Source organism: Phacochoerus africanus, chromosome 10 (genome assembly GCF_016906955.1).
Source record: "Phacochoerus africanus isolate WHEZ1 chromosome 10, ROS_Pafr_v1, whole genome shotgun sequence".
Taxonomy (NCBI): domain Eukaryota; kingdom Metazoa; phylum Chordata; class Mammalia; order Artiodactyla; family Suidae; genus Phacochoerus; species Phacochoerus africanus.
The window spans coordinates 136,642,099-136,663,894 of NC_062553.1; the positions used below are offsets into that span (position 1 = coordinate 136,642,099).

At 47.2% G+C, this 21,796-nt stretch overlaps 1 protein-coding gene across 4 annotated transcripts in view; it reads left to right on the forward strand.

Moving 5' to 3' along the window:
- RASGEF1B (RasGEF domain family member 1B) overlaps window positions 1–21,796 on the forward strand; it is a 527,684-nt gene that overhangs the window by 503,126 nt on the left and 2,762 nt on the right. For all 4 annotated transcript variants that reach the window (XM_047798223.1, XM_047798224.1, XM_047798227.1 and 1 more), the window contains 11 exons: window positions 333–455; window positions 818–955; window positions 6,582–6,794; window positions 7,272–7,346; window positions 8,913–9,008; window positions 9,123–9,225; window positions 10,713–10,792; window positions 11,860–11,955; window positions 17,511–17,606; window positions 18,292–18,415; window positions 19,873–19,945. In XM_047798223.1, the coding sequence (XP_047654179.1) occupies window positions 333–455; window positions 818–955; window positions 6,582–6,794; window positions 7,272–7,346; window positions 8,913–9,008; window positions 9,123–9,225; window positions 10,713–10,792; window positions 11,860–11,955; window positions 17,511–17,606; window positions 18,292–18,415; window positions 19,873–19,945 (1,217 nt within the window). The remainder of the gene's footprint in view (window positions 1–332; window positions 456–817; window positions 956–6,581; window positions 6,795–7,271; window positions 7,347–8,912; window positions 9,009–9,122; window positions 9,226–10,712; window positions 10,793–11,859; window positions 11,956–17,510; window positions 17,607–18,291; window positions 18,416–19,872; window positions 19,946–21,796) is intronic.

Below are 21,796 nucleotides of genomic sequence, written 5' to 3' on the forward strand. Positions count from 1 at the left end.
AGGGAACTGTATTCGGTATCCTGGGATGAGCCATAATGGAAAAGAATATGAAAAAGACACATATACACGCCTGTGAATCACTGTATTGAACAGCAGAAGTTAACACAACATTGTCAATCGATTAAACGTCAATAAAGATTTTTTAAAAAAAAGAGGTAGAGGAGAAATCCATTTTAGGTTGTTTCACAGCTAGTAAGCCTCACATTTGAAACTGCCCCATTTTACCTGTGAGGAGAGAACTTGGTGAGATAGGACGTATACCACATGGACAGGTGCTGCTTCCAGAGCGCGGGTAACCGAGGGGTAACCGTGCGTCTCTTCTCCTGCCGCAGAGAACCTACATATTCACCTTCCTGCTCAGCTCCCGGCTGTTCATGCATCCGTATGAGCTGATGGCCAAGGTGTGCCACTTGTGTGTTGAGCACCAGCGACTCAGTGAGCCTGATGGGGATAAGGTAATGATATGGTTTGAATCTGACCTCTTTTCCTATTGGGTTTGGTGACTTGATGCCTTAGATTCCGTGCAGTTCATTTCCTCAGGTAACCGTCATTTACTCTCCGGCTGAGGCCCATACGTGCTCTCATGGCTGTGCAGAGGGAACTGGGAGTGGTATATAAAGAACACAGTATCCATCTAGCATCCTGGAAGACCCTAGATCCTGCCTTAAGTTGGGAGCACTTGGCACAGACGTGGGGGAGGGGGGTCGAGCTTCTGTAGCCCCAGAGACTTTGCACTAGAAGTTTATCAGTGAGGGACACTGTTTGTAATTCTTTGGTTGGTAGCTATCACAGAATTCCATTTGCTTTTTCTCCCTAGAGCCAAATAAGAAAAATTGCACCCAAAATTCTTCAACTCCTGACGGAATGGACAGAAACCTTTCCTTATGATTTTCGGGATGAAAGAATGATGAGAAACTTAAAAGACCTGGCCCACCAAATAGCCAGTGGCGAGGAGGTGGGTAAAACTGAACTGAGTGCAACTGCTGGAATTTCCAGGCAGAGTCTTGGTGGGAGGTGGTGCTTAATTATGCAACAGAATCTCCCTGCTTCTCTTCTGTTTTGCCTTTGGGCAGGTCTTCTCCATAGCGTGCTGGTCTGTCTGGTGTGTCAGAGGGGGTTGATTATACAGTACCGCTTCAAAGGGATGTGATCTAGAGTTTCATGTGATTAATTTGGGGGTTCGTTCATGTCAGTTCATGCACAGGATTCACGTTGCACATAGTGTGTTTGTCTTCATTTGCATGTACCGTCTGCCTTCCCCAAAGGCTGGACCTGGCAAAGTAGATACTAAATACCACATTAGTGGATATAAACATTAATACGTGTAAAATAACATATTTATGTATTAACAGATAGTACGTCGTCTATTCATAAATCAGAAATAGTTTGTACCATGGAACAGGGGAAACAAATACACTAGTATTGAAAACCAGTAGAACAGGACAAGATTGCTGTCATTTGACTGTAAGCACCGGGTGAAGGGGAAATACAATCGATTTTTACTGTCAGAAGAGAAAAAGCAGGGAGTTCCCGTCATGGCGCAGCAGAAAGGAATCCGCCTAGGGACTATGAGGTTGCGGGTTCGATCCCCGGCCTCCCTCAGTGGGTTAAGGATCTGGCGTTGCCGTGGGCTGTGGTGCAGGTCACAGACGCGGCTCAGATCCCGCGTGGCTGTGGCTGTGGTGTAGGCCACCAGCTATAGCTCCGATTAGACCCCTAGTCTGGGAACCTCCGTATGCCGTGGGTGCGGCCCTAAAAAGACAAAAAAAAAGAAAAAAAGAAAAGAAGAGGAAAAGCATCCTCATTCTTCACGGCATTGAATTAAATGAAATTTTAAAGAACTTTCCCATGAGGACTTTGTGAACAAGGCTGTAGAAACCGTTGTGTACAGTGTCTGTAACAAATGATAAACCTGAGGCCAAAAGTAATTGACATATACATGACAAAGGTGGTTCCTTTGGAGAGGAGAAGACAAAAATGAAAAATAAAGGATGCAGGTCTCGTGCCCAAAAGTTGATTCAAGGCTACAGCACCCACACTAGGGGGAGATGGCAAATAAGCCTGTTTGATAATCTTTCATAAATATCGCTTCCCTCAATTGAGCTTTTGATAAGAGCTAATGAGCGTGGACAAGTTCAAGGTTATCCTCTTTGAAGCGGGCCTGGAGGGCTGGTATTCTGTGTTGAGGCTTGTTGGGCAAGGGTGTCTTTGTAGTTTCTCTGCTGCTGGCCAGCTCCCGGGAACATGTTGCTGAGGCACAGCTACAGCACTTTTCACCCAGAAAAAAGATGGATGAAGCATTTGGCAGCGGCAGTGATGTCTTGTTTCCTTTGTCTTAAAACGCATGTTCCCATGACGAATACCCTTCCTGGGGGAGATCCTTCTTTCAGTGCCGTGCTGTCAAGTTCGCGCAGCAAGACACCATGTCTATCCTGTCTTTTCTGGTGAATACATTTTATTCACCAGAATCCCCTGACTTTAAAACAAATAATCAGACTAAAACTGTACAAGATGAGCACTTGAAAAATTTGCACTTGCTTCTGACATTACATTCTCATGCACAGGGACTCACCCCTTCCAGTGTCCCTGGGGACCCCACACGGAATGCTGGTGCTCGGGCAGCCGTTGCTCTGCAGGGCTGAGTGAGGGGTTCCCTCAGTTGTTTTGCAAGTTATGACGGTTGCAATCATTTTGCTAGTTTGCGTGTGACGGGTTCTAGCAAGGTAGGCACGGGTGGGTCCTTCACTCACAAAGGCGTGACGTCAAGCATCCCTGTTTTGTAGTAAATCTTGTCTCACAAGAGTAAGCTAGCGCGTTGCTTGGCAGGACTCGCGCTGGCTCAGTGACCTACGTTTATGACAAGCTGCTCAACAGATGAGCGGCACCCTAGGGACTTTGTCTTCCGTGAAGCCGAGCCCCAGTCGGGCAGTGCTGAGTCTCAGGTGGGGTGTGTTGAGGTACTTGGTGTGGCCGTCAGCTTCCCTTCCCTCTGTTGCCTTTTTAAAAGGTGGAAATGATGACTGGGCTTGTTTTTCCCCCAAAAGCAACACCTTAAAAATGTGCTTCAGACAAAAGGCTGAGATGGCTTTCTGTCCTTCTTGTCATGGGAATCCGCGAGGGGGACGCCTTCTATCAGGGTTAGCCAGATTGGATCCCACCTTTATTTTAGCAGGATCAAGCCACTCAAGAATTGGATGGCACCAAGCAAGGGGTCCAAACAGCCTGTGCCTGGGCTTCTTCCCAGCCCTCCTGTGTAATAACAAATCCTTGATAGACTTTGCGATCATCAGTTGGCTTTGAGTGTGAAAAGAGGAGATGAGAAGGTGAGCCAGGTCTAGCCTAATCAAGGGCTGGGTTTTCCAGGAGATGCTGTTCCTTGGGCGACTGCTAGCCAGCGTTCAGAATTGGGTCCGTACTTGGTAGCTGGTTGATCTGAGTGCTTGGCAAGCCCCCCAGATGCCCTGCTGCTTCTTCAGTTCTCTCAATTGTAGAGGCAACTTCCCTGGACTGATGTCCCTTTTAGCTCTAAAATTTTGTGGCAGATGCTCTTTCCTCAGTTCTGTGCTTGGCAGGCCCCTTCCCTGTCCTGTGCTCAGAGATCTTTCCTCAAAGAGACCTTCGCTCACCAACCCCAACCACGATCACCCCTCAGTATTGGCTGCCACCCCTAGCTCCTTCCTAGCATCCTGTGATTAGTGATTACTTTCCTTATGCCTCGTTTTCCCCACCAAACTCCATGCCGTGTCTCTGTACTGTGTTCACACAGCATCCTTGACTCCTAGTCCTAGCCCGGTGCCTGGCACTCAGGAGCCTTTGAATGAGTGAATGCGTGCGTGCGTGCGTGAACAAGCTAATCAATTCCTGGAATAGGAGAAGAACTATTTCCCTCCACTGAAAAAAATGATCTTCCTTCACGGGAAGGAGTGTGGGCTTGGGTTGGAACTTGTTGCTTCTTGCCTGGGACTGTAGGGATTTTTTTGGCAGTGGTTCCAGGTGTGCCCTTTATACAATTTAGTCGAGTTGTTCTGAATCTGCCAGAACAGTTCCGCATAATATGGCTTAATATGTTCCCCCCCAAGGGCTTTGCCCAAAACGAAGAGGTTTATTGGGACTTGCCTGCAAGAAACCTGAAATGAAACTAATGATTGAATCACATGACAGATGACTACAGTTGGTAGAATGCAATTTTCTCTTCCTTAAGGGGCTCGTCTTTATTTGCCAGGTAATTACTGTCACTGGCATTGGAAGTTATAAAAAAGAATAAGTACATATTTAGCATCCATGATTCAGTAAGGAAGCATACTCAACAACTTGAAGCTTGGTTTCTCGAATAGAGTCAAATGGCAGCAGCAGACTTTTAAAAGAGGTCACATGCATGCGTATTCCTTCTCTCTGTCTCTCTGTCTCTGTCTCTGTCTGTCTCTGTCTCTCTCACACACATGCACACTCGCGCACACAGACTAGTTGTTGTTTGTACATTTCCCATTTATATTTTGCTGCTTTTTGTTCACTAGCTGAGTCCTCCACGGTGCATTCCTCTACCTCTTTCCTAAAAAATCATTTTTTAAAAAGGTATCATAGGAATTTTTCTCTGGATATACTAGTAGAGCATTGGTTCGCACACTTAGCTGCATGTCAGAATCACTTGGGGAGCATTTATCATGACCTTTAGGACAGACGACCAAAGAAGACATTTCAAAGTCGTAGATTGTTAATGTACTCAAGCGGATGGAAGTAGGAAAAGCAAGGGAAGTGGGGATGAGGAATTTATTTTCAATCTATTTTTATCGAGGTATAATTGACCTGTAACATTATGTTAGTTTCAGGTATACAACATAATGAGTCAATACGTGTATATTTTGCAGAATGATCACCATAAGGCTGGTGAACGTGTCACCCTCCATAGTGACAACATTTTTTTCTTGTGATAACTTTCAAGATCTGCTCTCTTAGGGACTTTGAGATACACAATGCAACTCTAATCACTGTAGTCGCCTTGCTGTACCTGACAGCGCACAACTCGGGTATTTTGTAACTGGAAGTTTCTGCCTTTTGACCCGCCTCACCCATTTTGCTCACCCCCACTGAGAGATTTAAAAGAGCCCTCAATTCGGCTTAACTGCTTCAAATTCCCAAAAAAGAGGCCTTCTCTTTGCGTGGATACCCATAATGCTGCAGGTTCTTTGAAAGCTCAATTTTTTAAACATTGGGGTATCGCATTAGTGACTTTAGGCTGGTCTGTGAATATAGAGAGGGAAAAAGGCCATCGAATGGACCAGTTTACAGAACTCGGTGAATCTACACCAGACAGAGACGAAGGGAAGAAAGAAGGCTGTGTGTGCCTTTGGAGCCTTGAGTGTGTGAGCCTTGCTCATTTCCGGATGTGTTTGTCATTTTCCTCGGCTGAAGTATGCCAGTGTCTGTTCACTGAGAGTTTTGTAACATGCCCTGGTAAATCAGATTAGCTCTGTAAAAATGTTCAGATATCTCAGAAAAGGATATTGTGGTACTTTGGGAAAAGGAGCTGATTAGTCAGTGGCGCATGAGCGCAGGGCTTTCACCCGTAAATTCGCTGGACCGTCCCCCTTTGGAGCTTTTAACCTAAGGACACGTTAGCGCTGAAGCAGGCTGCGCGCCTCTCTGATTCGGGCATCACAATCTGCCCAGAAGGAGAAGCGTGCGTTTGGCAGCTTTCGACCAGAAAAGTAAGAAGGGAAGGACTGCCTACCTGACAGCATGACCATTGTGCCCTAGGGCCTGGTTGATTGTGGAGCTATTTCTTGGGCTCACCTATTTGAAAGGTTAAGAGATGGACACTTATCTGTACTGCACGCACTGCTTTTAAAACCAGTTTCTCACGTGTCGTGGCTGTAGCGCGATGTGGTAACAAGCAAGGTGGCAGCTGATGGTAGCATTACGGGGGAGTTGCCGAGTGTAAAGGTTGGCGGTGGCTGTTAGCACTGCCTCACGAATGCGGAGGAAATGGACACGAGCCCAGTGGAGATCAGACACCAAAAGGGAATCTCCGCTGCTTTTCTTGTTACACGCGGAAGTCAGGAAGGTAGCTGGGGGGTGAGCGGGAAGTACTGGTGTGTTTCTACAGGTAGCTGTGCCCTTGGTACACGAATGACATTGGGAAGGATGAAAGTGGGGCAGTGAAGAAGGTGGCCCTAGAGAAAAGTGTTAGGAAAAGGACGCTCTGACTTGAGATGACCGCACTGGAACCCACCAAAGGAAAACCAGTACATTCCCGTGTCAGCCCGGAGAACACTGGTTGTGTGTGGTTCCTGTGGTACCGGATTCCCTCCCTGGCTCATCCAAACGTCCCTGCAGTGTTGTCTTGGCCCAGTTCGAATGGTGCTCTCAAGAGCCTCCTGAGAAAAGAGCTAAATCTTACAGGTCTGAAAAGATACCTTGTGTGAAAGCGTCTCTTTTCGCTTGTTGGAGGGGGAGCTGCGACTGCCTTCCGTCAAAGTGGTTCTCTCCAACGTCAAGGCGACATCGTTGGCGCACAGAGTTTGCATCGTGGTGCCAGTAGACCCGCCGAGCGAGGCGTTAACCCTTTGCTTATCCCCTGGCAGACGTATAGGAAGAATGTCCAGCAGATGATCCAGTGTCTGATCCGCAAGCTCGCCGCGCTCAGCCAGTACGAGGAGATCCTGGCAAAAATCAGCTCCACGTCTACAGATCGGCTCACGGTCCTCAAGACCAAGCCACAGTCCATACAGAGGGACGTCCTCACCGTCTGCAGTGACCCCTACACGTTGGCCCAGCAGCTGACTCACATAGAGCTGGTGAGGCCATTGGCGTCCTCGTCCCTTAGAACCCAGACTTGGTCTGCCTCGGCACCCAGGCAGTGTGCTTGTCAGGGAGACTTTAGAGTAACCCAAATGGGAAACAATCTGTGAAATAGCTCGAACGTGTTTTGTTTAGACATTTGAGTATGAATCTCTCTGGGATTCTGGGAATTTGCTTGAAGATAAATACTTAGCAAGACTGAAGAGCAAAGGGTTTATTGACCTTGCTCATCTTCCCCCTCTCATTAATTTTTCCCAACTCTCTCAGCCTTTCCCCCTCTGCTGGGTGTGGCATTGACCCGAGCAGAAAACCGCCTGTGTTCAGGCCTTGCGGATGGCGACTTTGGCGCTGAGGGTTCAAGGCTCATTTCACCGGCTGCATTTACAAAGGAGGGTAGCGTCACTAGATGGAGTGGAAAGACTACTTCTTCTCCTTGTCTTTAATACCGTTGACCTGTTGCGTTTGTGTTTCAGGAGAGGCTGAATTATATTGGCCCAGAAGAATTCGTTCAGGCGTTTGTGCAGAAGGACCCTTTGGACAATGACAAGGTAATTGGTCTGCCTAGAGGTCAGCCCGACGCTGGAAGTGGAATTCTTTAACCTATGATAGTGGGTAGAGAGATGGAGGTTGGAACAGTTTTGGTTTATGTTTTAAAATTAGGGAGTTCACACTGTGGCTAAGTGGGTTAAGAACCTGACTCATATCTGTGAGGACCCAGGTTCAATCCCCAACCTCATTCATGGGCTAAAGATCCAACGTTGCCACGAGCTGAGGCATCAGGCCTTCGATGGATCCGGCATGACTGTGGCTGTGGTGTAGGCTGCCAGCTGCAGCTCCAGTTCAGGCCCTAGCCTGGGAATTTCCATATGCCACAGCTGTGGCCTTAAAAAGATACATAAATAGTAAATAAATAAATAATCAGGTTTTTTTTTTTTTTTTCCGTTAGCCATGTCTGATTCATTGCATTTTTCTCGAACTTGGGATCCAAGTTCCTTGACAATATTCTTACCCTTCCACCAGCTTTTAGCCTCTTCTTCCTCTTTGTTGGGAAATTTAATAAGCAAGTAGACGCAGGCATCTGTAGCGATGAAGATAGGAGATAAAAGGGTAATGGTTCTAGCAGACTAAGCCAGAAAGCAAATTGGGGAGAATGCTCTGTGTGTGACTCAACCGTAAGAGGGCCGGGAAGGCAGGATACACACCCGGGGTTCTGAAGACAGGTCCTTAATGCCTCTTGTTTCAAGGGAAATCCCTCCTGACAGGTTTATGGCCTGAGTGCAGCCCACACGTAAAGTCCGCATGGACTGTAAAATCGGTGTACACACACAGAAGAAAATTTTCCCCCCACTGACCTCCAGAAGTATTTCAAATTATTGGGCAAAGTCTCCAGGACCCGCTCCTGAGAGCCCCCCCCCCCGTTGGGAGGAGGGGCAGCAGCTGTGTTCCGCCCTTAGAATAGTTTCACTCGGCGCAGGAAGCAGAAGATTAGATTTTGCAATAGGAGGCTAGTGGCCTTTTTTGTTTGTTTGTTTCGTTTGGAAGGAAGGAAAGAGGGGTGTGATTAGCCTGTGCAGACTTGACCTTGAGCTGCCAGATGAGCTTAATGTCTCGCTTGTGAACAACGTGTCCCCCTCCCGAGGACCAGGACGGTAGAGACTGATGTTTCTCTGCCTTGGAGGCATCTCGTTTCTCTACACAACGTTCCAGACTTCCGTCCTAAGCTTCGTTTTAAGAGAAAACATTCCTGCCCTCTGCGCGCCCAGCGTCTCCTTGCTGGGTGGATGCCAGTCGGTGTTCACCTCCCACTGATGAGTCTGGGTTGTTTTGGAAGGCAGCCAGGAGCCCCCTTTTATTTTTGAATGGTGCTTCTGAGGGCAGCGCCCACCCTGAGCAGCTGCGTTTCCTGGGGGAGAAGGGCCCTGTTAGGATGGCGGCAGAATACGTTTCCAAGCTCTCCCCCCCCCCCCCCCCCCGCTTCCTGTCGCTGCCCACCCCGTCGCCCTCTGGGCCGCCTTCCTGATCTCTAGACTGAGAGTAAAGGCCCACGTCTGACGAGAGCGAGAGGCTTCTCCTTTTTTCCTCCAACTCACCTGCTCACTCGACGTTCTCTCTAGAGTTGCTACAGTGAACGGAAGAAAACACGCAGCTTGGAGGCTTACGTGGAGTGGTTTAACCGCCTCAGCTACTTGGTTGCCACGGAAATCTGCATGGTGAGAAAATGCCTTTTGTCTTTGCTCAAGCTCCCTGTAGGATGTTTTCATACGGGTCTCACCTCTGCGGCCCGCACGTCGGATAACTGCCCTCCCTTTCCGTTTGCTCTACAGCCTGTAAAGAAGAAGCACCGAGCAAGGATGATTGAGTATTTCATTGACGTGGCTCGGGAGTGTTTCAACATCGGCAACTTTAACTCCTTGATGGCAATAATCTGTGAGTCCCTTGTTTTTGTAGGTCCTGTGAAATGCCTCCACTAAAAACTTACAAATAATGCAGCTTGGTTCATGAAAACGGTACTCTTTAAGCGAGACTTGTTTCAGAATGTTCAGGATGCTTTTATGTAAAAACATCCGTACAAGTAGGTATAGTTTTTTTTTAAGCACACAAGAATTCATGGAATACATTTAGTCAGTTTATCCCTGTCTGATTATTTATCTATAAAAGCTTATAAGCGAGAGATGTATCTAACGTTCCCCGAACATTTACCTTTAAGAGCTTAAAGTGAGATATTTGTCTAAGTTAGGGCTTTGGAAAGTGCTTAGGCAGCTTGTGTGTTAAGCATCACGGAAATACATGATCTGAGACTAAATCAGATGATCCCGTCAGGAGGACCAGAGGGTGGCCTGAGAAACGGAGACATTTTCTGAGCACCCGTGTTCCTAGGAGCGCTTATCACCCACCGGCCTCATTAGCCTCGTGTATAAACTTCGCTCTCCCGCCATCATGGGGATTTTAATGCCGGTGACCACTCGTTCTGTACACATAGGGCATGGGGTGACGCTGTGCCTTGGTTCTCCCAGTTTCTGTCTGTTTTCTTGCCGTAATTACTGATAATGACTTATTTAAAATATCCTGGTTTATATGATAAATGATTAGCTGTCCTATACATTGTAGGTGCTCAGTAAACATGAGACCATTTACCATTTACCTGACTCCTTTGAGTCAAGGTCAGTTCGAAGCCAGAGAATCCCCCATCGTTCAATAACTTTGATTTTAATAAACCCCCCACCAATTCTTTTTTCCATTAAAATTGTTTTTTTTTTTTTCGACTGTGTCTCCTGCATCAGCATACTGGCCAGGCTTCAGCTCTTTATCTGGGTTACCCTGTGAAAACTGTGCACAGAAAGGTCATTGAAACCAGGGACCTGAAAGGCCCATAGTCTAGTTACTAGATTATTTAATTTCCCACTTACCCTGCGAAGAAAACGTCAGGGCAAAAATCCACATCCCGGGAGAAAGTGTTTGTAATACACCTAAAAGAACTCGTACTCGGAATCCATAAAGGACCCGACGAAGCAATATAAGTAGACAGATGACCCAATGAAAACGGTGAAACGCATGGACACTTCACAGAAGAAAATATACAGCTGGATAGTGTAGAAAAAGGGGCTCCATGTCATTAGTCATTGGAGAAAATACTGATTAAAATTAAAACCACAGTGGGACATAGCCTTTCACACCCTGGGGTGACTGACCCTGAGAAGTCTGGTCGAACGGAGTGTCGCTGCGGGCATGGACCAGCTGGCATTCGGGGGCACAGGTGGGGGTGCCATGGGCCGCTCCTCCGAAAAATCGTTTGGCAGGTTTTTTTAAAAAAAGTTAACTTCCTTCTGGTTAATAATGAAGACGTTTTCAGAATGTACGTTAGAATGACTCCTTGTTTCCTTTTTCTCTTCCTCTTCCTCCGATTCAACTGGAAGCCGGCATGAATATGAGCCCCGTCTCTCGACTGAAGAAAACTTGGGCCAAGGTGAAGACGGCCAAGTTCGACGTTCTTGAGGTAGGCGAAGCCAGAGGTGGCTGTGAAGGAACGTTTCGCCCCTGGAGGGTGAAATTCCCCTGTGGGGTCTGGCCCCTTGAGGAGATGGTGCCACGGAGGAGAAGGTCCGTCTCCCCTCCCCACCCAGGGACAGGAACGGGCCTTGGCAGGGAGGGGAATAAGTCGGACCGTTGACGAGTCCTCTCCTGGGTAGAGGTGTCCGCTTCGGGGAGCGCTAACCAAGCGGCGGTGACCCGTTAGTCGCGTCGCATCGTGTGTGCCAGGGCGGGTTTGGGTCCCGGACTGCCGGGCGTTGGATGCCAGGGCGGGCCTCCTGACCTCCCTGAGGCACAGTAGCCAGGAGAGGAGCCCCTCTGCTCAAGCATCCGTCCACCGTCCTCTAGTGAACTTAGCCAGCCCATGAAAGAGCCCTTCGCACGCCATCCTGGCGGCGTAAGAACCGTGGGTAAAGGCGCTGGCCTGGGAACACGTTCACGTCCACGCACTCGTGACACGTGTGGAGCTTCGACTCTGCGATCTTTGGAGATAATAAGAAGATGTTCTTTCCGAAGTTCTCCCCCAAACTGGGAATTATCATTGGATATATTACGTTAGGCTTTATTGATACAATGCATTTCTTTCCCTTCTTGTAAGAGAGCATGTGCCCTAATTATCGGTGATGACTTGTTACTACATGCAGAGGACAAGTTCACCACAAAGCGTCAATGCCCCTGCGGTGGCCAACCTCGCACTGACCCCTCACCCTTTGGGCGAAACCAGGAAAGGGTTTCTTAGGCTGCGTTTTGCCTCTTTAAGTCTCACCTCAGCAGTTAACCTGGAGAGAATTTGGCCTGGTTGAACGTCATCGAAGCTGACATCAGCTGATAGAAGTCAACCAGACCTCATGACAGAAAACGTGTGTGTCCTCCTGTGTCTCATGCTTCTGCATGTGTCGAGGCATAAGTCCTGTAGGCCTCATGAGTTCCCTGACTTCTTTAGAGTTGTGTAGGTGGCCTGAAAAGGACGGTCTGTAAGCCTTCTGCAGGTGCGACGTGTGCGGTTAACGCTCTCCTCTCTTCTGTCTGCAGCATCAGATGGACCCTTCGAGCAACTTCTACAATTATCGAACAGCTCTGCGTGGGGCAGCACAAAGGTCTTTAACCGCTCATAGCAGCAGGGAGAAGGTATGTGTTTAAAGAAGTGGTATTCACGGCAGAGCTGCACTATCACACCGAGCTTTTTCCTCCTGGTTATTTCGAAGCCAGTAGAAATATACCGTAGAGATTTTTATTGCCAAAAGGGAAGGGGCGTGCCAGAGAAAGGGTGGGCTGCCGAAAGAGAAAGGTAACTTGGCGACCTTGGCAAATGCTATTATTGCTTTATTTAAATGATTATTTTGTAATGTGTCATCGTTGTATTTCAAGCCGTAAATTAAGTCATGTGTTAAGATGACTAACAGCATTAGAGAGTAATTTGATATAATGGAAAGCAGACATTGAAGCTCTGCCCAAGGTAGCTGACTTAAGGTAACCTTTTCTCTTAAAAGAATGAGCTTACCTCCCGTGGTTAAGTCATTTATTTTCAGAAAGTAGGTTAGTTGCCGTGGCATGAGGCCTGCTGTTGTAACTGGGTATGTGGGTGGCAGAAAAAGTACAGGGATGAGGTCGGAGGAATGAGCGATCCTTCCTTTATCAGCCTGCTCTTCAGCAGCTTAACTTTAGCCTGGATCAGCCATGCTCCAGACTCAGAGGGCCTTTTATTGGCGCTGTTCACACACAGGGAGGAAAAGTCCCTTTGACATTTGGAGATCGTGTTACTTGAGAAGTAGACACCTGCTTACCACAAATAGGCTGATGATGGTTGCTTGATGGAAGTTATTTGTGCTTAGAGGCTATCCATCTTTTACCTTAAACTGTATCTTCCACAAATAAAAGAAAACAGAGAGCTCCCACTGTGGCTCACCGGGTTAAGAACCCGACTAGTATCCATGAGGATGCAGGTGTGATCCCTGGCCTCACTCAGTGGGTGAAGGATCCGGCGTTGCCACAAGCAGGGGCGTACATAGCTCTCAGATGTGGCTCGGATGGGTGGTGCTGTGACGGTGGTGTAGGCCGGCAGCTGAAGCTCTGATTCAACCCCCAGCCCTAAAAACAACAACAAAAAAGAAAGAAAGAAAGAAAAAGAAAAAGTGGGTAAAACATTTCAGGGCATTTCCATCACGTCCCCTTGAAAGCTTCGGCATCCGTGATCTGAAATAAAAACACAAAAAGAAAAACCCTACCTTGTAAACGTGCGGAACGGCTTCTCAACAAAATCCAAAACGTCACTTCTGATCGTGTTTGAGAGACATTGTAAACATGTTCATTTTTTTAAAACAAAGAAACGAGGAAGCGAGATAACCATCTCCATGTGGCCCGAGGGGGGGTTACCAGCTTTCAGATCCACTTGCCCGCATCCCCGCACTCCTGTGACCGGCCTGAGAATAATGTGATCAGAAGTGCTTGAGGCTTTGGAGAGGGAGCTGGCCCGTGGGCAGGTCGGGGCGCTGAGGCGTGAAGGGCTGTGGCGGGTCCCTCTCCTGCCCTCACCGCTGCGTGTCCCATGCGAGGCTTTCCCGGCAGGACCTCTGGGAGTGGGGGGCCCGCCTTAGCGAGCGAGAGGCTGTAGGACGTCCAGCCCCCCCCCCCCAAAGATCTCACTAAATGTTGTACTTGTGGGACTTGGAGAGCTTTTTCTAGAAAACTAGTATTTCCCTCTCGCCATCATGTCATACATTCCGTCTGCTTTCGTTTTGTTGTTTTCTTTTTAAAACCAGTTCTGTGTGAGCATCTGGATGGCATCCTCTGGTTGATAAGACAAAGGACATCACCCCCAATTAGTTTAGAATATATACCATTTCTTTCTCGTGATTGGTCTCAAAGCCTCTGAATGAAAACATTTGGGGATAAAATCATCTTTCGTTAAAGAGAATTGGGACGCGTTTTTCTCTTTGGAAGTGAGGGTAAACTCTTTATTCCTAGGGAATCTCCTATTTTAAAGTCTTTCTGGCAACACGACTTGAGTTTGATGTGCTTGGAATTAGTTTCTGTGGCCAGGGTCGCCCACCTGAGAGTGCCACACTGTAGGACAGAGCAGACCTGCCTGTCGCCTGGGGGCTTCCAAGTGCTCTTTCAAGGGCCTTTTTTCCTATGAGTCCTCGTGTCTCTGGGCTTTTACCCACGCCTCATACAAGTGCCTGGTTTTCAGTCCTTTGACCCTGGCGTTTTGGATCGAAACTCGTTCCTGCTCATCAGCATTTTTCTAGGCGTGGAACCGATAACGCCTTTAAGGTGCAGTTGCCAAGTTTCTGAATTAAGAGCGTTGTGAAAGGAACCTAGAAAACCTCGCCCGCCGAGACATTCCCCCACCAAAGGTCTTCACTGAAGGACTCTCGGAGGCCAGACGTTTGTCCCAGTGGGCAGCCCGCACGTCCCCCTTGCCTCTGGAAGTCCGAAGTCGTTGCAGTCCCCCGATTTTCGCGGCAGCTCGCAGGGAACTCTCCGCGAGGAAAGGGGAGGTCGAGGGAGGCCCTGAGCCTCTGTCTGGCGTGTGGGCGGAGGGAACAGCAGGCACGTGCACTTGAGGGAGATTATTCTGCTCTGTGTTCTCGTGAGAGTGGCCCGGACAGTTCACAGTGAATCGGTGCAGCCGTTCCACGTCTGGGCCTTCATCCAGGGGCATCAAAACCACTACGTAACTAGGAGAGTTACATGCCCCCCCTTGCTCATCCCAGCCGTGTTTACAAAGCCAGGGTATAGAAACAACCCGAGGGAATGAATGAAGAAGTGGTGGCATCCGTACACACGCGCGCGCGCATATACACGAAGGACGTATATAATGGATTATTCAGCTAGCGAAATGAATGCCATCTTGCCGTTGTGACAACACGGTGAATCTGGAAGGCACTTTACCAAGTGGAATAAATGAGATTGACAAAGGCAAATACTGTATTATCTTCTTATAGGTGAAATCTAAACGTGTATATATATATATACACACACACCCGCCCATATATATAACATTTAATATAACACATATGAGATATATATTGTACATTTATATATGTAATACAAGTATATGTAATACATATACATTTATATACTGTTTATGTGACACACACATATAACATATATTATATATATATTTGAAAAAACAAGCTTATATATATAAAGAACAGGTTGGTGGTTGCCAGAGGCAGAGAGTAGGAGATGAGGGTCATGGGTGAACTGTTTTCGTTTATTTAGTTTCAGTAAGTTTTATTTTAAAAAGTCGTGGATTCCATGGCAGCACCGTGAATGCAAAAATCACACAAGGTGTGGCCTCCGCCGCCCAGCTGGGAGCACATGACCTGAACGTAGGAAACGTTTACTGTCAAGGTGAGACGGTGGGTGATCCCCCGCCTGGATCTCACAGCCTAGCCCTACGGAACGAAGCACAGAAACCGAGTTCTTAAAAGCTGTTATGCCAGGCAGATGTTACATCTTGATTGTAATTCCGGCCTCCCATTTCTTTTGACGATGCATCAGTCATATTTGTGCCCTTGTCTGGGGCCCATTGGTTTTTAGGGATGGCTTCATTGAGGTCAAACCTCAGTGATTTAATTTAACCCTCACCAAACGCAGTGAAGTAGCTGCTGTTGTTCCCATTTGAAAGTGAGGCAACTAGGCTTTCTTCGTTTGTTGCCCTTATACCAGGGGTTGGCAGGCGTTCTCTTTTAGGAGCCAAATCATAAACACATCAGGCTTAGCAAACATACGCTTTCTCTTGCAACTACTCAGCTCTGAGGTAGCCACTCAGATGCAGACGCAGACGATATGCAGATGTATGAATGAGCAGGGCCCTTTCCCAGGAAGCTGTCTGGACCCTGGCATTTTAACTTCATCTAATGTCATGCTCATGACGGATTATTCTCTGGCTGTTTCCCCAGCCTTTAAAAAACACAAAATGTATGAGTCCGCGGCCGGTCCAGAACAGGTGGTGAGGTGGGCTGGCTGGCCCGAGGGCCACGGTTGGCAGCCTCCTGGCTTGTACGGCCAGTCGGTTGTGGAGCCACGTGGAGCCTGAGGTGTGGCAGAGCCAGAGCCCCGCACCTCTCAGCCGCAGGTGGTCCTGCAAGGGAGCGAGGTTCAGGTGCGCCTCACCCCTTTTGATGATGGCGGTTTAGCTCTGAAATAGTAGGGCAGCAGCCAGTAGCATTCGAAGGAGAAGGTAACAGGGGATCTTTACCAATTCAGTGTAGAGACCTCCAGGCGGTAGAAAGTGATGTATTAGTGACGTAATAGCATATATGATTATAAAGTCTATTCAAAAGGCTGTCGACACCCAAGATTCACTTTGGCTATTTTCAGAGATCAATGAAACAAAAATAATCAAAGCCTCTTTTCTTAATGAGCCTAAACGTCTGTTTTCCAGACCTTTCCTTCATCTCATAAATGTACCACATGAGTCATGAGCTCAGGGAAACTTCCAAAACCTGCTCTTGGGTAAACAGCACAGGCCCACAGTTTGTGTTGTAGCAAATACAGCACCTTCAAAAGCAGGTTGGCATTTGAGAGAAAGTAGAAGTTACAAGGTGGAAGAATGTAGAGCTTTGTTCTTTTTTTTTTTTTGTCTTTTTAGGGACACATGCTAGTTCCCAGGCTAGGGGGCGAATCAGAGCTGCAGCTGCCGGCCTACACCACAGCCACAGCAATGCAGGATCTGAGCCGTGTCTGCGACCTACACCACAGCTCACAGCAACGCCAGATCCTTAACCCACTGAGTGAGGCCAGGGATCGAACCCGCAACCTCATGGATACTGTGTCGGGTTTATTTCCACTGCACCACAACGAGAGCTCCGAGCTTTGCTCTTTGTTCAGTCTTGGCTTAGTAGGATTTAGGGTACTTTCACAGAGGTTATTATTTTGCGTGAATTAATTAAATACCATCGTATCAAACCCAAAGATGTGAGGCAGGCAAGTCTTACTCAACAAGGCTCATTGTGTTTTAAACAACCATCCCTTTGAATGTACACATTCACGTTCCTCCTTCCCGTGGGCCTGCCCGACACCGCGCTGAGCGAGGTGCTGCTTTGTGGTTGCCCACGACAGCAGGTACTGACTTGCTCTGTCACCCGAAGGCCAGGTTTGCTCAATAGGAAGATTGTAGCAATTATTACCGAAAACTCTGAGCTCTCCTGTTATCTTGAATAGTGTCTTCCGTGGTGAAATAAAATGTTCATCTAAAAAAGAAGGTCCCATAAAAGCGTAGATGTCTAAATGATAAAAAACAAGACAGATCCTGGCCGAGCGGCAGGCATACACCTTAAACTCTTGATACCTGCGCCGACGTATTCCGTTAATATTTTGTTCTAAGGATTTGCTGAATGTGAAAAGCAAGCGTTCTTTTAGATTGTTTGTCCTTGGGGTACAGCTAGAGCGTTCCGATGTCATCATATGCTATTGCACTGGGAAGAAGAGGGGAAACTAGCCGCGTGAAGCCCTCTGCCTCCCAGGGCCACCTGTCTTTGCTGTTGTTAATGGTATTTGCATGTTCAGCACAATTCTGTGGGAAAGGTAAACACAACACTGTACCTGTCTTCATTAATCGTAGCCTATGATGTGATGCAGAGCTCGTATTGTTCGTTAACCTCTTGTGTTGTTTGAAGAGAGACTCAGTGTTGATTTGCCCAAAACAAACCGGAATCTTTTGTTTTCTCTAGATTGTGATACCATTCTTCAGTCTTTTAATCAAAGATATTTATTTCCTCAATGAAGGCTGTGCTAACCGCCTTCCCAACGGCCACGTCAACTTCGAGGTAAGGGTAGGCTGCAAAGATCTGAGCACAGAGAGGGACTAGCCTCTTTCCTACTCATTTGTAAGAAAAGGGCAATACTAAATAGAATAAATTAGCTGCGTCTTTTTTTTTTTCTTTTTTTGCCACCCCATGGCTTAGGGAGTTCCCAGGACAGGGATCAGATCAGAGTCGCAGTTGCCCCGGGCACAGTTGCAGCCTAGACCTAGCCACAGCAGCCACCCCGGGTGCTTTAACTCACTGTGCTGGGCTGGGGATCGAACCTGCATCCTTGGGGGTGCAGAGATGCTGCCAGTCTTGTGCCATCGTGGGAACTCGCTCACCGTTATTATTAATTACCATTCAGAGTTAGCTGAGTAAACTTTTACCTTTCCCTAGCAGATATCTATACCTAGTTTTTTGGGGTTTTCTTTTTGTTTTGGGGTTTTTTTGGTTTTTTTACCTCAGCCTTCAGTGGCTGGATGTGGGGTCTCAGTTCCCACACCAGGGACCGAACCGTGGTGAGAGCACGGAGTCCTAAACCTAGACCACCGGGGAACTCCCATCCACGCCCAGTTTCTATTAACTGAAGGAAATTAGGTCGTTCGGAAGATTAAAAGCCAGCAGAGGACAGTAAACGGAGTCGACTCCTCCACGCTCACGATTTTTAGTAACTGCCTTTGCATTCTCTCGTTTTATTCTTCTCTAGAAATTTTGGGAACTGGCCAAGCAAGTGAGCGAGTTCATGACGTGGAAACAAGTGGAGTGTCCGTTTGAGAGGGACCGGAAGATCTTGCAGTACCTGCTCACGGTCCCCGTCTTCAGCGAGGACGGTGGGTAGCCTGCTGGCCCCGAGCATCCGCAGACCCTCCGGCCCGAACTCAGCGAGTAGATGCCTGGTGCCTCACGTACGAGGAGGCCTGCCTTCTGACCTCTTCCATCGTCAGATGTGACTTACCCCTAAACTGTTGCAGTCAGACACTCGCTACTTAGCCAAGAAGAGTCATTTCTGTCTTTAAACATTCCCTATAATATTAGATCTGCAAAGCTTTGGGCACAAATAGAAAGTTTTTGAAGGGTTGTTTTTTTTTTTTTTCCCTTGTTTGGGTTTGCATTAATGCAGAAAAAAGGTGTGTTGCAGTATGTTGATATGCAAGGTAACGTGAAAAACAAAATAGCTCATGGCTACCTCCTGCTGTTTGAAAAAGTGGTATAAAGTCTTGACCTGTTAAAAGACTAGGGAATTTGATGCAGAAACACTGATTATGTACAGAAAAAAAAATGATTAGAAATTTAAAGTTTGTGGAAGACTTGGGGATTGATTCTATCGATCTGTTATATCTTAATGTTATAGAAATCAACAGCATTATTAACTGTTTCTCATAGTAAATCGATAGTGTTTGGGAGAGCGGCTAAAGAACATTCTGAATTATATGACCCATTCCAGAGGGGGCTTGATCGTTATGAACCTCTACAAACAGGATTAATAACAAGCTTTTAAATCTTTGGACCACTTTTTGACTTAAAATTAAAGAGAAAAACATTAGAAGGATGAAAAGTATAATAACAGGCTTTTAAATCTTTGGACTACTTTTTGACTCTAAAGAGAAGAACATTAGAAGGATGAAAAATTGGCCTAGACAATCTGGCTTTTTACCTGCTAAAAAGTCTTAAAAATTGGGCTGAGTTCCTGTTGTGGCTCAGCAAGTTAAAAACCTGACAGAGTCTCCCTGAGGATGTGGGTTTGATCCCTGGCCCCACTCAGTGGGTTAAGGATCCAGCATTGCCTTGAGCTGCAGTGTAGGTCACTGATGCAGCTCAGATCTGCCATTGCTGTGGCTGTGGCGTAGGCTGGCAGCTGTAGCTCCAGTTCAACCCCTAGCCTGGGAACTTGCACATGCTGCGAGGGTGGCCGTAAAAAGAAAAAGAAAAAAAAAATTGGGCTTGAAGGGAAGGCTCCCCTTCTCACCCCCCTCTTTGTAAAAGGAAGTTGAGAGTACGGTGGCTCCCGTGCGTTGCACTTTGGAGCGTCTTTGGCCTCCTAAATTGTTTCGTTAACCAGGTGCCTTTGTGGCCTGGAGACCCTTGGGTTTTTGTGGAGCTGGTCAGTCGGGGGCAGAGTGACGATCTGTGTTCTTAATGAAACTGTGAAGCTTCCCATTGTGATTTGATATTTCAGAGAGTGTGTTTTGCTCCAGGGTTTGGCTCAGGTTGACCGGGGCGGAATGGTGGTGGGGACCGGATCAGAAGGCTGCAGTGTTGATGCGTTCTTCCTTTTGCTTGCTTGTAGCTCTCTACCTGGCGTCCTATGAGAGTGAAGGACCTGAAAATCACATAGAGAAAGACAGGTGGAAGTCCTTAAGGTGGGTGCCCTTGCTTCTCAGTGCTGCGCGAATCTCAAGATGCTGTTGCCTCAAGTGAAGGAAGCCGCGGGCCGGGCTGCGTTTTTCCAAATCTCTCTACCCCTGTCCCCTGCCAACTGAATCTTGTGGCTTGGAATCCTCATCGCCATCATTCAGTTTTACTGCCTTTTTCTCTCTCTTTTAATACTGGCAGATATACAGTGCTTCTGTTCTGCTGTCTCTTCCCTGTTATTTTATGGAATGAGGAACTGAAATTACCCCGTGGTACGTTAAAACAGGGCCCGATGCATTATCTTCATCTAAGAGATAAGAAGTTCAGATGCAATTTCTGAATAGTTCTAATACTAAAATTGTATTTGACCTGAGATGAAAGAGACCCAAGTCCTGCTGGTTCAGTAAATTTGAATGTCACTAAGCAATGAGCTCTAGGTCCCTTCTTTGGAGAGAAAGAGAAAGAGTTGGGACTTTGGAGTAATGCAGATCTTTTCAAATTTAAAACTTTTGTTAATCAATTGGTGTTTTCAGACAAATGTACTTTCAAACAGAACTAGGGGGAGTTCCCATTGTAGCTCAGTGGTAACGTGAGGACTTGGTTCAATCTCTCAGCTCGCTCAGTGGCTTAAGCATCCGGCGTTGCCCTGAGCTGTGGTGTAGGTCGCAGATGCGCCTCGGATCTGGCCTTGCTGTGTGGCTGTGGTGTAGGCCGGCGGCTGGAGTTCTGATTCACCCCCTAGCCTGGGAACTTCCATATGCCTCAGGTTCGGCCCTAAAAAGACAAAAGAAAAACCCAAAACAAACCAAATTAGGGTAGGTAAGTTTGTATTTTAACCCTTTGAGGTGCCGTACTTTAGGCTGTAGTATTACTGGAATCAGCATGGCTGTGTGTGTTTCCGCTGAGAGACTCCGGGAACGTGTGCCTCTCTGTTCCACGTTGACAGGCCCATTTCTCGTCTTCCCGCAGCCCTTTGGGAGCCTTCATTATACTTGATCTTGGGCTCCGTTTCATAAACCAGAGTATCTAAGATACATTTGATTGGATGTGATTTTGTTTGTTTCAAAGGAAACTTCAGGCCTTCTTTGAACGATTCATTGAAGGAGGGACGAGGCCCAGAGGCATGAGAATTACTGTCATTAGAACAAGGCATAGCAAAGGCGATTGGAGATGTTTTTCGAATCCCAGACAGAAACATAAAACTTTACATTTGGCCAATGCCTGGGAGCAAAGCAGTGCTGTTTTTGTAAGGTTTTATGTCTGCTAGGAGCACATTTGTATGGAAATTTTGTATCACTCTGTGTTGTGTTGGTGTTGAAGCATATTGACTGCTTCCCATTAGACTAACAGATGTCAACCATGAGCCTCCGAGCGCACACCTCTTGCTGGATGGAAGCTTTGGGAATTGCTCCGATGGGTCTCCCTTTTAGGTGAACCTTGCCTTCCCCAGTTCTTATCTTTTTAATCCCCTTCCTGTTGAGTAAAAACATGAAGTTGGGGAAGCTCCCCTTCTAGTGCAGTGGGTTAAGGACCCATTGGTGCCATGGCTGTGGTGCAGGCTTAATCCCTGGCCCTGGAATGTCCACCTGCCATGAGTGTGACCAAAATTAAAACAAAACAAACAAACAAAAGTTCAGTCGGTTTGGCCCCAGAGTACAGCTTAGCTGTTGTTACTTTACCTACAGATTTTTTAAAAACTGGAAAATAGATAAATTGGCAATACACACGTGACCCCTGTGAGCTGCACTACCTGTGAAATCCAGCCTTATTATAAAACCCAAAGCTACCGCATACTTCTTTTCTAGTTGTTATTCTTTTTTGATGATGATTCTTTAATGCCCCGGTCCTACTGATTCAAG